The 19,284-nt window shown below is 36.0% G+C and overlaps 1 protein-coding gene across 7 annotated transcripts in view; it reads right to left on the bottom strand.

The window, feature by feature from the left end:
* The window catches only part of LOC131428555 (regulating synaptic membrane exocytosis protein 2), a 146,688-nt gene that overhangs the window by 51,169 nt on the left and 76,235 nt on the right, over nt 1-19,284 (bottom strand). For 6 of the 7 annotated variants that reach the window (XM_058592595.1, XM_058592593.1, XM_058592599.1 and 3 more), the window contains exon 7: nt 9,119-9,684. The exons of the other annotated variant lie outside the window; for it this stretch is intronic. In XM_058592595.1, coding sequence (XP_058448578.1) covers nt 9,119-9,684 — 566 coding nt within the window. The remainder of the gene's footprint in view (nt 1-9,118; nt 9,685-19,284) is intronic. 7 annotated transcript variants of the gene reach the window in all.

A 19,284-nucleotide genomic window follows, 5' to 3' on the forward strand; every position in this document is an offset into this window, starting at 1 on the left:
AGAAATCGACTTACCTTCACAAAAATGACATTCCCTTCATTTTCTATCGCGACAACATATATCTTTTTATGCACTAATCGCATCTAAATTAAATTATCTAGACATTGTCAGGATAGATTTATGATCCATGCGTTTTAAGGCGAGATATTCAATGAACAAGTTGAAAGACGGCGTTTTCAGCTATGCAATTTTTCCTTCAGAAAAAAACGACTTTCCCGACCGCTAAAGTCAATGAATCATTCTGAAATTTGCACAGAATAATTTAAACTAATTTTCTAAGAGATTGTCAGTTGGGTTTTTTGATATTCGTCACCGTTTCTGAGAAAATCTGATTTGAAGCGTGAAAATAGCCCTCTAAATCACCCTACAACACACTGGCCTTTGCCCTTAATAGAAATACGCACGGCGAGACTGCTTTTAGTACAAGAACGTGTCGCGAACAATTTCCATCACTTTTTGAGACCGAATATTGGTATGATTATGAAAGAAAGAAGTTATCCGAAGATAACGCACCCGGCAGTCCAAGTGGCAGGTGACTCAGTAAGCCATGTCAAAACGTCTCGAAGCAATGGGACTGATTCAGAAGCCAGCAAACTGGATTCTGTACGACTTGAACCCAAAAACACCGAGTTCCCTTGGTTTTCAACAGTTATTTCACTGGTAAAATCGAACAGTAATTGTAACTTTTGAACTTTGCGGAGAAAAATATTGCAATAAAGGTGCAACGCGAAAGGATCATCTATCCGTGAAACGTCATGAGGGAAGAAAATAGATTATCAAATGTGATATTAAACAAACACTGTGGAAAGAGTTCTTGATCGGTACTGAATCCAATTTGATCGTCTCTGAAACCATTTACCATACCATACCATTAACAGTTTTAACGGTTTCTGTTCTGATAGGCGATTTGTAGATGTGTTGAATTGAGTCAACCTCCTATAAAGTCTGACCAGGCATGATCAAAACACTGCACCGTTTCGTACGGGATACACTCGTTCTTACAAACACGAAAGAATTCAACTCTGTTCTCCGTGCCAGAACTCTATAGCAAACACCATGTGCATCAAATGAAACTCCGGTGTCGGTGTATGTGCACGATTGTTGGAACCGGTGTTTCAAAAAGGTCTATTCGCACTTAGCCGATCAGACCGACCCGACATTCGTTTGTTTTTCGTCTTCGGCTTTGACCGATCTGCCAATCTGGCAAAGATATTTCCTCTCCGATATTCTTGCACCATGCCGACACGCTTTTTGAGCGATCGTGTTTTACAATTCTACTCATAAAACCCAACAAGCGACTTTATCACGTTTTCGTTTGTTAAATGGAAGTTTAAATTTAATCGCCCTTATTCTGAATAACGACGTATCGTTTTTTTATCGTATTTCATTCGTATTCCTAATAACGCTAGCAAAATCAAAGGTAGCTATAATTCGACCGAACCATATTCGATCGAAAAACCAATACGACGTTATGCAGAATAAGGGCGAATATTTGTACAATGACTCACTATCGTAGAACTGACTCGATTAAGTGGCACCAATTAACCTTGATATTCCATAATGCTTAACACAATGTCGTTGGTCTCCTGAGTATATATTTGAGCAATGTAGAATATTTATTAATACCATTTTGATTTTTAGTAATATTAAAAAGTTTAAAGTTTTGGTTTAAAACGAAAAACATTTCTGAACTGCTTAATTCTATACTTAATTCCGGAATTATAATAAAATGATGCATATGAAATGTACTTCAACTACAATGTAGGTGTCGGTAATGAGCTCTTTTTTTTAACGTTGCAAACTTGAAATTTATACAGATATTTGGAAATATTTATCGAGCCTCTTTATCTATTTTCTGTGTTTGTATCAAGCTCTAACTTTGAACGATATCGTGTGACAGGGATGACGACTTTCTACAACCAACCTCTTCAGATGTTGCAAATACAATTTTCCGGTCGGTTAACTGTTTAATGAAACCAAGAGATGTGATTAATTTTTGATCAGTTCTTCTCATATGCACACAAAACCACGGAAAAGGACAGGCTCTAGTCAATCGCAATGTATTATAATCGCAAAAAAGATGATTAAACACTCTTATGTAACATAGTTTTTACAAAGGAAACTGGAGAGTTCATATTCCAAAAATTTAAGTTTGCACTTGTAACATCTCTCAGGATTAAAACTGTTTAAAAATTTACTACCCAAAATCCAAAATCATTATGCTATACTGTGCTGCCATTCCTGACGCCACATATAAAATGACTACGTTCTAGTAAAGATATTGAATCCTGCAATGAAAACCGTTCATTACTATAACTTACAGCCGCAATCAAAGATCGTGTACGTTGTTCTTGAAAATTTCTAGAATGGGAATGTTTTGAAGGTTTATTTGAGATCTTAACGCTTTTTGTAAGTACACCGAAACTTCCTTTACGATTTATCTAAGCTATACACTTTCGATACACTAACATATTCAATGATATATTTTGGGTTTTGAAAGTGTTTTGAACTCAGTTTTTACTTTTCATCTCTGACAAAAGCCTGGATAGTCATTCATGGACCCCATAAATCGCAAAAATAAAATTTGGCAGTACACGAAATCACAATCTCCTCCTTACCGTGGAGATGCTCTACCACTACTAAGCTAAGCAATACATCACGGAGCTAAGCAATACATCACGATCTCATTTGTTCGTATCGTTTTATCGATGCGCTAAAAATTGCTTTGGTTTAACCTTAAATAGTGTAATGTTTACATCGATCGATTTTTTTCAGAATCAGTCCAGAGATTACAGTGATGTTAAAGACATACAAACTGGTTCGAGCATTTCTTTCGAAAATCTTTATCCATTGAAACGATAGATCTGTAAAATGTACGAGATCCTTCATTCATACCCTTGGATCCTGAGTGATCATGACATTCAAGGAGTATCAACCAAAAAAGCGGAAAGATCATTGCGTTGTGAACCATGGAACGTTTACGATACCGATACCAATACTAAACTGAATGAACCAAATTCTTCGGTTCACTGAACAACAAAAATGTCCATCTCCTCTAACGCGTGACGAAGAGCAAGTGTATTTTCTCCCCTCGCATTGGCAACATTAACAAAAGCTCCTCTCTTTTACACATATAAACCACATATACAGTATGCACGAATCATGAAAGCGCGTGTTCATTTTCTTTCACATTTAGCACCGGATCACACCAAAGTGCTAGAGAAGTGCTCTCAAATTCTCTGAGTTGGACGCAGGTATTTTCACCGTAGTGTACACGCCGGTGTACACTCTGGTGTACGGTACGCTTAAGAAAAGTGTGGGACTCGCATATTCAGCAATAATACGATTTATCGTTGCATTTTGTTTTTCCCTACTGCAATAAATATTCTCATAGCAAAGCCAGCTCTACTCTCAATAAATTAATAAAAGCCAGTGCGCGCGCCACTTCTGCTCTCATTAGTTTCACCTCTTTAATTGAAAACGCATAATGACGAAATATTTAAAGAGAGCTTTTTTATTCCACTACGTGTCAGAATTGAATAATTTCGCATCGTGTGTAGTTCTGCGGTCGCCAGATATAAACACGATCATCTGTCAGAAAATGAAATTCCATCAACATTATAAAGCCAAAGCTCTGCATTCTTATCAGTTCATTTAGGAGACTAAAATAGATCCCAAAGGTATATTTTTTGCTATTGATGAAAAGTTAGCACCAGTATTAATTCCTATTTCACCATGCGCAGTTCTGTGGTCGGAAAATTTTTGTACACAATTCACACAATCAAACTAATGAAAACGGTTATCGATATTCGGAAGTTCGAAGGATGCGCGTCAGTTCTATTCGTATTCACGTCACACAGTTATTTCTCTGATATTAACCAACCGTCTTTTTGTACTTTAATATTGATGACGAAAAATCGTAGAAGTTAAACGATTGCTAACAATATCGGCATTAGCGAACATTTGTTAATTTTAGGATAACCGCAATTTACTGTTTCGCCAAGACGATTAAAGAATTAATCAATGGCGATTAAAGAGGCACTCAATTGCGTAAATCTTCGATTGCAGAATTTTAATATTTAGACCCGTCTTTAACCTAATTATGGCCGTTCGCTGGATTGTAGATTGGAATCCTGTCTCTTGTGAATACTATTCTATATTCACTGTCGGGATGTCTATCTCTCTATCTACTTTTGATGGATGTGAATAAAAAACAGAAAGTTAAAGTTCTTTTTAATCTACCATTTATAACCTTCCTGACAAAGGGCATAGAAACTGAAGAAATTTTCTATTGCCAAATCTAATTAAATCTAATTCAATATCTAATATTAGTAGGAGCTAGGTATGAGCAGTTCATAACTAGTTAGGCTTTACTGATTTCATCTTTTGCACAAAAGTAGTGCATTTACTTTTCATCATCGGTGACTGGCTCACGCAGAAAAGTTTGTCAGACATCCTCTGTATAACGATTTTTGGTGATACAATGGACACAAATCCAAAGAAACTTAGATCGGGAAGGGATTTTATGTTTGATACAGATCTAATTACTGCTGGAATTAACTATTAATTAAGTATTATGAATTTTGAATTTTGAAAAGTAAAAATTTCATTATGAGACGCTTTAAAACTGGTCAATTTAAAAAAATATATTGTACAAAAATAGAAAAAGGATAACCCCTTTTCTGTTTCTATAGATGTAAGTTTGATGGGAAGGAAAACCGTTTTGAAAAAAATCTAAAATGACGTACAATGTGTCAAGCTACAACAAAACAAAAGTCATCTTCCCATTTACACGATGTCGTCCGAAGTTAAACTCTGATAAATACAAATGCTATAGGGGAGACCGGGGCTAGTTGGCTGAGTTTCGCTTTCGGAGTTTCTGTACGCTTTCTGGTTAGACATTTCGATAAACGCTTTCCTCTGTCATGAAGGTTCACCTTCTGAGCACATGTGTGATTTTTTTTTCATTCCTGTATGAAAATCAGGAAAATAGTTATTACCAATCACATACAGGGGAAAAAAGCGGCCAACCAACCACTGAGTCAGGGTAGGTTGGCCGAGTTTTAAAAAATATATGAAACACATCAATTGTATCAATAAACGTTTTCATTAGTTAAAAAAGTCTGTATGCATCATTTTTATTATGTAAGTACGTGAAAAATTTCCCCTTTTTGGATTTTGAGTCTTTTTAACTATTCTGGAATTAGTTTCGACCGCATTAGTGAACTTTTTTCAGTTACCTTTCTGCCTTTTCCTCCATCAGTCTTCACGCTTACGCTTACCCCGGTAACCAGTAAGCACTAATAATGGCAGTGTAGTAGTCATTAATGAGCACCAAAAATGTTCATAGATCTATATCTGCCAACTGAAAGCTCACCACTTAATCACTAATCAATGGTCACTTAATCAGAATTCAGCTTTCTAGATGCACAAAGCAAAGTCCTGGCATTACATTCCTTTTGTGGAATTTGGCCTTTTTGTTTCAACAGACTTCGCAGCCGATTCTCAGTGTACAGAATCATTGCATGACTAGTACTATGGATCCTACTGACACTAAGAATCCTTCCAGGTCGGGGCTCGAACATACGACAACTGGCTTGTAAGACCAGCGTTCTATGCATTGATCCGCCAACCCGGGACGCTGGATGTACACTAGTCATAAATAAGCATTTTATATAAATAGCCGTATATTTTGCCAAAGTCGACCCTAATTCAATCTCAAGAGCGATTAAAATGCCAATTAGCGATTATATGCTGTCATAATGCGGCATTAGCATTTGCTCACTGGTTACCTGGGTAGTTTCATTTTTTACTCCTCCAATGCTGCTGTTATTAGAGAATTTAAAATTTTGGATTAATTCCAGATTCACGACCTCGACGCTCCTCCGAATCAGCCTTGGGGAGAGGTCTCTTATTTCCAGGATGGCTTACATCTGCAGCAGATTCTATACTGACGGACGAGTTTTGTTCGGGGTTGGGTCAATTTGCGATAAATCCTGTCAGGAACTCTAAATGCTAAAAGTTTTGATGGTATTTGATGCATAAAATATTGGAATCATATTTTCTATCGACGATTTCCAACTTTTAATGATTCTTATCTCTTATTTCTATTTGTCAATGATTTTAAATTATTTCCATTTCTTATTTCTCATGTATATTTTTCCTTATGATCATCAATATAAAACATAGAATCCAATTCCGTCCAAAAAAGGATAACATTTTACGAAAATCCAAGTGCACTTTACTCTAATCCAAAATTACAACTCGACCAACCAACCCCGCACAAAACTCGGCCAACCTGCCCCAATGAATGTTTTCGAGAACAATCACGATTAACAAAAATAGAAATGAATACCCTTTCCAATGGTACCATGTTTTTGGAAACCATATATAAATTGATCCACGTTACACGTATTACTTTACAAAAAAACGTACTCCTGCATAAACGACAACACAGAAACACCTAAAATTAATTCTTTGGGAGCAATCCTCAAGCGATGATTGATTTATTTTAGGTTACACTACAAACCCAAATATAACAACAAATGGAATTAGCTAACCGGTTATTAACATATCATAACTTGCTGCTTAATATTGAAGTACTTAGTAGCTACAGCACATTTTTTTAAATAACATGCTTTTGATTCTATCGATATATTCACAGGCACGTACTCAGAAGGGGGCACAAGGGGCCCGGACCCCTCCCGAAATCGAAGTAAAGTAATTTCCATTTCTTGGTTTTAATCACTATTTCCGGAATTAGGAACAGAAATGAGTTTTTGACCATCAACTAACAAGATCTGCTAATTAGAATATTTTACCAACCAGTTTTAGATAACCAAATATTTTTCGAAGCTCAAAAGTCAGTTTTCACAGTGATTACAATCAATGTCAAAATTAAAGTATTAGTACTGACCAAACATATAACAGTTTTAGCAAAATTCTGCGAATGAAAAAGATGTCCTGCCGCTGGATGCCGCACTTGCATACTCAGGTTTAAACAGATGAACGCGAGTACACTTCGGAAGCATGTTCGCCTATGCTGATGTTGACGGTATCTGTTAGTTACTGTTGACGAAGTCTAGTTCCATTATTATACGCCAGAGAACAGAATGAATAACCGAAAATAGACTGAAATCGGCACGAGTACTCCGAAGCGGCCTAGGTAGCAGCGGTGCCAGATTTTTCTCGCATCGCCAGACACCAACTAACCAGATCTTTTGCCAATTTTTTCAAATTTTACCAGATTTTACAAACTTTCACATTTTGTCAGATTTCTTGGTTCTTTCCCGGTTGTCTATACGATAGGTGGTGAGACCTTTATTTTTTGCTAGCTCAAAATGTAGCCCGGTCAAAATTTCCTTGTATATAGTAGACCCAGACAAGTATATAGTAGACCCAGACATTTTTGAGTCAGAGGCAGATTTTTGTAAAAATAACCTGGCAACTCTGCTAGGGAGGCTAAATTAAGCGGAATGGTTATGAAGTCGGTTCTTTGGGTTTGTCGGTTCTTTGGGTTCTTTGGGCTTGTCACTTTTTGTGGACTAGCTCGAAAAAAGAAAAACACCTTCGACAGCACGTATAAGTATGCATTATTGGAGCGATTAAAAATCGGGTTTTCAAGACAATGAACAAGAGCATAGTGTTAATTTTTGGAATTCTGACCGCTGCTTCCGGAACCGGAAGCCGGATTCGGTTGAAACAGAATACATGTCTATGAAACCTTTCATTAGAATCCATTCTTACACTTGTGTAAATCGTCCTAGTCATCTCTAAGAAATTTGTGTAAATTCCATCTCTAAGAAATTTGTGTAAATTGTGAATTTTCTGTAGTTGCATCGTGACTGCCAATGACGATTTAGAATTTTTATACTCATCATCATGTATATCCAGAACAGAGATGCAAAGTAAAAATTTCAAATATATTTATGCAGGGTTGAAAAAGTCTGATGCACGGAATTGGTATAGCGAAAAAAGGCCCGCAGTTATTTCTTAAGTCTGTAAATCTTTACAAACGTCTTCAAAATAGGTGATTTTCCAAAGTCTTCAAAAAAGTCTGCGACTGAAACATGTCTACAGCTTATTTCATAAATCTGCTGATTTACAAACACATCTGCAGGTCTGGCATCTCTGATCCAGATACGGAAGTTGACTCGATGAAATTAAATAGGATCATGTGGGATTATAAGGCACTTCATTTGAATATAAATTTGTTAAAATCGTTTCGACAAATAATCAACAAATTTTGCAAGCTAGAAGAGCTTGAATAGTTTCAAAATATTTGCTTCTTTTTACATCGTGACTTGACAGAAAACACCCTCGAAACTAAAGGTTTTAATACTCATCATTCAGTTTTTCCGGAACTAGAATTAAAATGTAAAAAATCGATTCCTTCCCTTTGACACATAGAACTTCTTGCTTCAATCCCGCATTGTCCAATCCAAAATATGTGAGTACATATTTGCTTAAATTGCTAATTACTTGCACTCACTCTTCAAAAAATAAACAAAAAATACTAAAAGCACAATAATCATCAGTTCGATGCATTATTTCTTATTTGTGGGCCTCTCCCGAAACGAAATCCTGGGTACGGGCCTGGATATTCAATAATGTTGGTATCACAGATGAGTTTAAATTTAATCCCCAACGTAAATCTAGCATTAATTACGATAGTTTGAAAGTTTTCTGTGCTCTGTTTAGTAAGGTTTCATCAATTAAAACAAATTACCACATTAATAATATTTTTTTCAGCATTCCAAAAATGAGTTGTGCTTAAAAGCACTCAACAGATGAAACGACTAGACTTCCAGTTTGGGAAACATTGTGATATTTACACGTCATCACGAACCTGCCGATCGAAAGTACAATCAAAACTGGAAAATCATGTAACGAAGCATTAGTCATTGCACTGCTGTTGCAACGATGTCACGGAAGCTCATGCAAAAGCAAACACCATTCATGCGAAACAGAACTAAAAATATAAAGTGCTGAATAGATGTGTAGTAACAGGCTGAAGAACTTGAAAAGAAACAAATTGGATTAAACTGTCTGTATATAGTGTATGGAACGAAAGCTGTTCTTCGGTGTGTGTGTGTTCAGATGTACAATATGAAGGTACCTTTGGGCCATCGCCGCGATTCGAATCTTCACTACTGGTGAACGTGCTGCTCGTGTCGATGCCGGAATCCTTAGTGGCAGAATCTTGGCTGCCCTGTCGTTCCGACTCCCACCGGCCCCAATCGTCGGTATCCTGCCCATCGAATCTCACCGTTTTCTTTCTCCGCTCGGTGAACCGTCGGCTGTCCGCCGGTTCATCCCAGTACGGATCCGGCTGTTCGTTGACAGCAGAACTGGAATGATACCGACTATTCTGCTGTATATACTGATATTGGCTATTATGGGGTTGATGGGATTGCGGCACTGACTGGTGACTATGCTGATGATGACTACTACTGTGTTGATGATTATTGTTATCGTACGCCGAAGAAGTAATGGTGGTATCGGCAACCACTACCTGTGGTAGTGGTTGCAGACTGTGCGAGTGCGTCTGCTGACTTTGATACCGATTGTGGTTCGTTCGGTTGTAACTATTTCTTTGCTGTACATCCAGCTTTCTCGATCGATACTCTGGAACGCTTGGATTCAATCGGGAGTGATTATCAAAATACTGTCTTTGGTGCCCGGCTGCAAGAAGGGTTCAAAGCGAACAACGCTCAACATCAAGTTTCTCTAGTTAGCTAGTTAGCAGATATATCAACTCAAGCGAAATACGCTACAAACGAGGGAACATAAGCAAAATACATAAAAATACGATAACAGAACGGTACAATGGGGAACAAAACCAGAATCCCTAGTTTTACCTGTTCGATACGTTTAACTCTTATTCAATTGACTTTGATTTCTATTAAAACAAATCAGGGAATATTCAACTACAGCTCGCCCTTCTCACCGTGTCAATTTGATTGACGTTTTTTTAAACATTTTCATGGAAGTCGCACTATTATTGCATACTGAAAATTTGCCAATGATTATCAACCAAATAATTACAGTTCCTAATTCGATAATGAAAATAAAACTCGATACAAATCGAAAGTTACCTACTCCAACTTAACGATTGTAAAAATAGAAAGATATGAGACTACAAGCACTGAAACACAATTCTACTAGAATATCGTAATGCAATAAAATTAGTTTTGTCAATTAACTCCAATTTCAATTGCAATTGTGGTCATTATCAATTTCAGAATTTTTGAAGCATTCCGGTCACTTCGTTAGTATAAGTGTATGACAAAATCAACACGATTTAAAGTCCTGATGTAATATGAAGGAAACTATTTTTAAAGGCAATAGATAATTAGAAGCGTGTTGTTAGACCAAAATGAGAAACACGCGTAAGCAAGTGAATACATTTATTCTTTCAAAATGTTCAAAATTATAAGTAAGTAACTATTAGGCAATAGACTGAATAGTGCCTCCGTTGAATCGAAAAATCTAACATAGTTAATTTCTAAACGAAATTTCATCAAACAAACACTATTTACGAAGCTGTGTTCGGTTTCGCACTTAGCAACGGGGATGTGAGCAACTCTGATATAAAAACCATGTTCGAAACTGACTTGATTTTCAGTTCAACAACGTTGAAACAAGGTTCGAAGCTACCTTCAAACAAACGGTTTGACAGCAGTTAGGGTGTAAACTGGGTTAGGTTTAGCATCAAGCGAAAACAACATAAGCATGTTCATCTTGCACATACCAATTGTCATGAGCAACTATAAATGACTACTATTGATGACTAGAAAGTCGTGACTTTGTTTCGATCGGCACGTCAGTCGAATCTACTAATTTGCAGGCGTTTTGGACCCATAAGTATGTTTCCAATTCCATTTGTCTCTGTTCACTTCATTGTGAACAAACAGGGTCATTGTATCAACAGTCATTTCGTTAGAAGAACCACTATGTTTTCTTGCGGATTACTCGACTTTTATTCGACAAATCGTGATAAAATCGAATGCAATATAATGTACATACATTAGCATAACCTTTTCAATTTTTCACAGTTATGCTCCAAGTTAATGAATTCTTTGTTTTTTCGCATTTTCGCTCTAATGACGGTTTAAAATTTTAAACACATCTCACACTGTTGTTCCTGCACCGGAAGTGAGATTCACTATCTTGTATTTCCGGAACCGGTAGCCGGATCGTGATAAAATTTAACATCAACTTATGGAAACATAATACTTTTCATTTAAATTTGAGCTTGTGAAGATCCATCGCGCCGTTTCTGATAAATTGGAGCGATATCCGGTTTGGAGCACACGAGCATTCTTCCGGAACCAGGAACTAGGAACGATGATCCGGTATACCCAAAATCAAAGTATTTGACCATTAACTAACCATACCTGCCTGATTGAATAGATATACGGCTATTTGAATGTGTTTAGCTTGATTTTTCCGCGTTATGTACCAAACAACGCTACTGAAAATGACATTTTTATACTTATCAGCCTGTTATTCCGGAACCGAAAGTCGTATCCGGATGAAATTTGGTAGGGTTCTATGGGGTTGTAAGACCATTTATTTGAACCTAAGCTTGTGAAAATTGGATGAGCGGTTTCTGAGAAAACCGAGTGCACTTCCTTAGTTCATTTTGCACAAATTACCCCGTAACTTCGGAACCGAAAGTCGGATCCAGACGAAATTCAACAGCAAGCCATCCCAAGTAGCAAACATTGTTCTAGCATTGTATTTCGCACTCAACGATTGTGCGATTGAAAAAATGCAGTTTGCTTGCATGAAGTTTCTTGTTTGATATGTTTCGTAGAAGTGATATTTGTTAAGTAGAAACCGAAAATGAAACTACGCAAAAGAACTTATTGTAGAATCAGTCAAATAAACCGATGTGGAACTTAATCCTTGTAGGTTTTTGATTTGGTTTCACAAGCAGTAATATGAATGATTTCCACATTTGTTACAAAAACATGTAAAATCATTTGTTACACATATCTAACATGAATAACCGTTCTGTAGCAATTGTGAAACAAGCCAATTTTAACAAGTTTTAATTGTTACTTGGGATGACACTAAGGGGCATTTAATTAGAATCCAAGTTGAAGAAAATCGGTGAAGTGATCTCTGCGAAAATCGAGATTTTTTTTTCACATTTTCCACAGTTCGATCCGGGAAAAATTCAGCATTCGTCATTGTCTTCATCGTCATCGTCTGGGAAATCTTCACTAAACCATTCTCGGGAGAGCCATTTTTGATATTATATACGTTTTTATTTCGATTATAGAGGATTTACTTTTGTGCTTATTTTCTGCTTGGGACAGAAAACCTTTCTGACACTACAAGAAGGGAATTGAGATTTAAACACAGGTTGGTATATGTTCCCTATGTTCAACTAACGTGTTGTAAAAGTGTTACAAAAGTGAGATTTTCTACAGAATTATAGATTATTTCGATGAAAAATAATGATTTAGTAATCTGTTGTACTATTTTATAGTTTATTTCTAAGAGCCGCCTATGAATAATATTTTACTAGCCACAAACAAAACAAAATATACATAGCAACACTTCCGGTGAATCTCTCAACGGGTGACCACGTTGTATCATGTTAGTGCAGTGAAAATTCGAGTATTTCGCGAGAAAGAAAGAATTTTTATCCGTACTTTGGCGACTCGACGTAGCCACACAGCGGGATTTTTCGCTTGTTGTCCAGTGGAAAGAAAGTCCATTGGACTATAAACGAAAATAATTGCCAATATAGCCTAAGCTGCTGTGTCATCAATCGACGTCATCTCAAGTAAGATGACGCCAACCAGAAGAAAGAAGAAGAAGAATACACAGCAAAAACTATATGTAATTTATAGGTAACGCATATCCACATGTGACACAATTCGTAAAATCGTAATTCGTCAAAATGGCTTAAATCTGCATCAGCTGCGTAAAATTACATGTTTCAGTACTTAGAAATACATCAAAATCCAAGAAAAATGTGTTAAATCAGTTGTAAAAATGTCATTTTTTATCTTGGATGTATGACGATCTCAGAAGGTATAAATTTACACGCTTTTTTCTAACACGAGGGCTAAAATAAGAAGAGCAAAACCCGACTGTGACCGAGTTTTGCACCGAAAATTGATATATCTAAGAAAACTACCAGAACAAAAGTGAGTCCAAAATGCCATCAAACGTGTAGATATGCATTATACATCAAATGATTTATCCAAATTAAACCTAATTTGGACAAACAAATTTGTAAAGTGTTCCAAGGAAAAAGGATTTATAAATCACGCTTTGCACAAAAAAGTGTCGAACTTTATTTTCTGAGGATCTACCGAAACCAAAAGTTCCTAAAACGGACAAATTCATACGAAATACGTGAAAACTCAGGGCCATACAACGTCTTTTAAGAAAAATTTGCATGTGCATCATCATAATGACTCCCTACCCTGCACATAAGATCAGAAAGTTTCCCTGGTTGCGAAATGGCGTTCATCGAATTAACCCTGCTCGTTTCATACATTATTTTCAGATAAATATTATCTTGTTTATTGGGAATATAATGTTTTTAATTGAATATGGTCTTAAAAAATTCTCATGTAAATGTGCAATATTTTAATATATTAAATTGATTGCACAATTGTGATATCAATAGACAGGTTAAGTGAGCTTCACTGTACATGAAGTAGAAATCTATCAACGTTATTATTCGATCAGTTTTATTAGTAGTTGAGAGAGTTTGCGATTACATTCGTCTGCGATATAGACTTTCCGGCATATTCTACGTAATATGCTTTCCGGTAGAGACAAACTTTGTTCATATAATAATGTACGCAGACTATAGAAGGGCAGTGTAGATCAGATCAGGCGCGATACTGTTCTATTACGGTATTGCGATACTGTTCTATTACTGTATTACGGTACTGTGGTATTACGGTACTACAGTACTAGGTACTTCGATAGCACATTAAGTTTACGTTATATTCGTCGTGATTGTCGTAGTCGTAATTCGATGCCGTCCAAGTGTTGTCCTAGTTCGTTAAAATATATTAGTCAGTTAATCAAGAATGAACGCGTACCACTTCATTACATCACATCCGAAGTGTTCCGCGGTGTCCCCATCCGTGCGAAAGCCGCGCCATGGCTTAATGTATTGGAAGTGTCCGCAGTGTCCCAATCTGCACGAAAGCCGTCCCAGGCTTAAGTTGGAAGCCGTCCCAGACTTCATATTTCCGTACAATTTAAACACAACGTAGGGTTCAGATGAGCCTCGTCATAATCGTGTGGTGAGCGCCATCAATATATATATTACAAATTTCCAATTTAACGTTTCGCAAGATATTCAAAATTAATAGTTTGAAGTCCCTTTAAGCCGAATTGTTTAAAAAAATAACATAAACCACACTAGGAATTCGAACATTAACGTAGTAAAAATGATCGGGACTCGGAAATTTTGATCCCAAGCCCGCCCCGACGCTTCGGGTAATAAAAATGAAAATTTTTCGGGTTCAAGTCGGGTACGAGCAACAATTGTTTAACGGGCACTAATCGGGATAGGATTTAAGAAATTGCATTTAAAGATTCAGATTTAGCTACCCCAAGAAGAACGGGATCGGGTAAACATTTTTTTTATTCAATCTGGTACGGGTCGGGTTCTACTATAAGAAAAAAAACAATTTTTGGTTCTGGTCAGGAACGGATGAATATTTTTTTTAATTTGATACGGATCGAGGTCACGTTCAAGAACTTGTATCCCTGACAATCTCTAGAGCGTAGTACTGTTCAATTATATTACTTGCTCATATGGGTTTCATCACATCCAGAGTAGTTCTATTGGCAGAACGAATAAGAGAAAGTTACGATTTTACATGACGTGTATGGTTCCAAAGAATGAAAATGGTCTCACGTAGAAAAGTACAAAAAAGATTAAAGCTGAAGGAGTCTTTTATACACCATTCATGAGCAAAAATTGCACAGATTGGTGACGTTCGAATGTATGTTTCGAACACAAATAAACACTTTTTTGTGTGTGAACTTACATATCTATAGGACGCAACAGTTCAAGTATAATAGTGCAGTTATGTTTGCGAAAACTTAAATTGACTACATGAAATGAAATACCTATTAGGATTTAAATTTACTGTAACAGCATGGAATCACTTCAACGTGCATAGCAACCACAAAACCATACAGCAGTTAGTATATCCAACATTTGAACAAAGAAAATCTCGAATTTTCCCATTTCAAAAGATTCCAGATTAAACACTCTATCAGTTAAACCGCTGTTCAATTCCAGAATAATTATTTAATATTACATAACAAAACTGTATATCTTGCTTCGTTTGAAGCTGTCTGAAGCTTAGTGTCATTTGTCTCCATGATAAGCGAAACTGTTTGAATCTTCCCTAAGATTTGCGTACTTGAAAAGCTCACACGAAACGCGACACTCTCTTTTATGTAAGCGAGTGAACACATGATGATGTCTCAGATTCTTCTTTCAATACTCTTTCTGCTTCCAGAAAATCTTCTCCAAAAATATATCCTAGACTAATGTATTAGAATTGAATTTCGCTACTTTACCCAGTTACTACGGAAAACCTATATTGATTTGTAAGTTTTGTAAGACCACATTACAAAAATAGCATAAAAAACTTCCTAAAGTCACCTGAAAAAAAAAACTGAGTAACTGAAATGATAAAAATTGTCATCATTTTCGAAATATGATTTTGACTCGTGGGTTATCAAAATATTTACACTGCTATTGTATTTCTAGGTAATTATGTTAACGGGAAATTAAATTCAATAATATAGTTTACTCTAAAAATCAATGTGATAACACTGTCTACAGTAGAGGAAAATTGTGTGTGAGTTTGAAAAAAATGAGTAGGTACACTGAAAAATGACAGAGAGTGCACATTACTGGAATGTCAGAGATACTGGTACGAGCAGAAAGGAAAAGACAATCAAAGAGCAAAATGAAACATAGAATTAAGGGAGAACCTTAATAGGGAAGATGTACACAGCGCATTACGAGTTACTCATGCTGATGCCAGTTTAAACAAAATAATAAAATTTTATCAGAAGTTTTGCCAGAAATGGCTTGGATACCAACGAATTATCCTTTATTTCAGCGCGCCAATGCTTGTCTCTTACAAATCATTTGAACGTTGGTGAAATTCTACGGAAAAACTGTACAGACAATCAAAACTAAATATTAAACAAAATTATCGCAAAGTGGAAAACGACGACCACACACACACATCAAACCGTTTTTTGCAAGTGATGGCATTGATATTTAAAAATGAATAGTTTGGTGTACGAAAATAAGAAGAATTAGTGCAAGAGTAGTGAAATTAGAAATAAAAAAATCTCTGATTTTATTTGGCACACCGTGAGAAAACCCAAAGAAATTGTTTCTGCTTAAAAAGGGGTTGTTGTTTTCACTGGGAACATTCAATTTTTTACGAGTAAAACAATTCAGTCACTGATCTTTGATTCCATTCCCACAGAATCAGATTTATGTAATTTGCAAATTTTATGGTTATGCAAATGACTAGAAGAGTTTCGCTGAGTATTAAAAACTAAACATCTTACTCTCTGATTCGATCTAGCTCTAGCAACTAGCGTAGACACGGGAGAAGAGCGTGTACATAACCTTCTTTACAGTCGAAACGTCATGACGCAGTACGGAAAGATTCTTTTCGTCGAAAGGCTTGTGTTAGATTGTTTCCCTGGTATTTGGAATGACATGCAAGTGTTACGTATATATTCCTTCATTCGGCTACTGCTTCGTACGTGAATTTTGGTGATAGTACGGTATATCCATGTAAATCACTGGTAACTTGCGAAAATCAAGTGTTTACATGTGAATTACGTGAACAACCTACGATAAACCCTGCGACGAAACTGCAAAGAAGTCACCTTGACCCACAGATAAGGACTTCTCATCACCAAAAACTATGTTCATATCAACGTAAATTGCAATGTGACAAGCGAACATAAACAGTTTTCATCTACTAAAGTTTGAACTGTAACTATTGTAAAACACGACTAATCCGCTACAATCAGCATTGATTGGTACGTTTCAAGAAGTACTAAAGAGAAAAATCGTGCAAAGCACTTCCGGCAATTCCAAATCAGCAACAACGTCGGTGAACAAATGGACGAAAATGTGATTTGTTAACCACCGCTCCCCCAATCCTCGCTGCATACTAATGCGAACGCAGTGCCGAGTGAGGCAACCGCCTCGGGCTCCAAAATTCATGGGGCGCCAAAACATGATAGAATTGGTTAAAAATTGTTGTACAATTAGTTCATGAGAATATTAACTTCTCCGGGAAAACTTTTTAAATTTAATAATGAGTTTACGATTAGTATAATACTGCGATAAAACTCTAATGAAATGCAACCGTAATCATTATCATTGATATACATGAAAATGCAATTCTACAGTCATTTAGAATACCGATCCGCCATTCAGCTACGACCGTAACAATTATTTTTCATGAGCAAAAATTACATTTTCTTAAAGGTATTGGGAAGACTCTGCATCTTCCCTGAAAGGGATTATCATTCCCGAAAATTAACTATTGGGAGATCCAAATTTAATTAAATGTGCAAGTGCGTAAATATCTGTACAAATATTCAGTGCACTGATATCACACGTTTAAACGTAAGAGAACTCTTCGAATTGTATACAGGAATGCGAAAAAATACGGAAGAAACAATGAAAAAAGTGGTCAGGTCGCATCGATTCGAATAGAGAATACTTCATATTTGAGCTACACACTTAGAAATATTTACATCTTAATAGATGCACATAAAAGGAGCGTCACGATTCACTTACATTCACAATTCAAAGCATGTAAATATAAGTCATACAATTAACTTCACAGTTAATTTCGCTAAAGCTTACATCGATACAAACGCAAAATTTATTTTTACATGTTAGGAGATGTAATATTTTGTCATCAACGAAGAAATTACGGTATGCTTGAATTTACGTCAAGCGTAAATTTCATTTTTTTTTCAAGAGTGTAGTTGGTGGTCGATACTTCAATAAATAACGAACAATGTATAATTTTGCATGTTTACCAAGCCGTACTCATAACTTCCCCAAACAGAGACGACAATTTCGTATAAGTTAAATCTCTTTGCATTTCGCATAGAATGGACGGACTATTTAAACTGAGCTTTTTCACACAATTGAAATTAGTCTTACATTCTGTGCGATTCGTTTGTGTTGTGGAAATGGATTCTATGCTCGTCAAACTTCTGTGCATTTTTATGCGCCGTTCGCCTTGCATGAGAGGTAATGATTTTTGCTGGAGTTCTGCTGATTTTTTCCACTTGAGATGCTGAATGACCTCCACCATCGAGTGTTGGATGATTCTTATCAGGGGTGACATTAGGCATTGGGTTCCGAGAGTTTTTTTAATGCCAAATGTCTTAGGATTGTCTAAAACATCGATATCTAGTGTCATCTCAAAAAAAAAATGAATCGAGAATTTTAAGATTCCCGAGATCGTGAGTTAATTTTTGATACAAAATATCTTAAAATTGACTTAAACGTCGAGATAATACCAGATAGCGACGATTTTTGCAGTTCTTAAGTATTTGGCATTAACAAAATTTCGATTTCAGATTCCCTAAGTGGATTTTTTTAAAGCATTTGAGATGACAGTAGATCTCGACGCTTCATGCAATTCTTACACATTTGCCCTAAAAAATACTTCGATTTTTAAAAGCACAAAATTCACAGTTCTAGAGTCGAGTTTTTTTTTCAAAAAAATAAACTTTAAAATTTTAGATCTCGATTTACAAAAAAAAATTAAAGTTCAGATCCCAATGTTTTACATTCTTTTAAGATATTTGGCATAAAAAAATGTTCGTTTCAGAAAATTCAAAATGTTCGTTTCAGAAATTTCAAACAGTCGATTAAAAAAATGCTTTATTATGAGATTTTAAATCTCGAAATTTCAGGCAATTCTAAGATATCTGGCATAAATTTTTTCCGATTTTTATGATTTCATACAGCTGTAATAAATATCTCTTTCAACAAGTAATATCATAGTTTTTGGACAACATTCAGAAAATACTTACAAGTTTGACCCCCCTATCAGAAAATTTGAAAAGAATATCGGTAGACTTCAACTCTAACATGGCATATCCACTTAAATCAAAATTAAAACCCTTTGGCTTGGATTTAGTGTTCAGTAGTACTAACTACCAGTTGAAAACTTTACTAGGATCTACTAGAGATCCTACTGACAAATTGAAAAA

The sequence above is a fragment of the Malaya genurostris genome, chromosome 2 (genome assembly GCF_030247185.1).
Source record: "Malaya genurostris strain Urasoe2022 chromosome 2, Malgen_1.1, whole genome shotgun sequence".
Taxonomy (NCBI): Eukaryota; Metazoa; Arthropoda; class Insecta; order Diptera; family Culicidae; genus Malaya; species Malaya genurostris.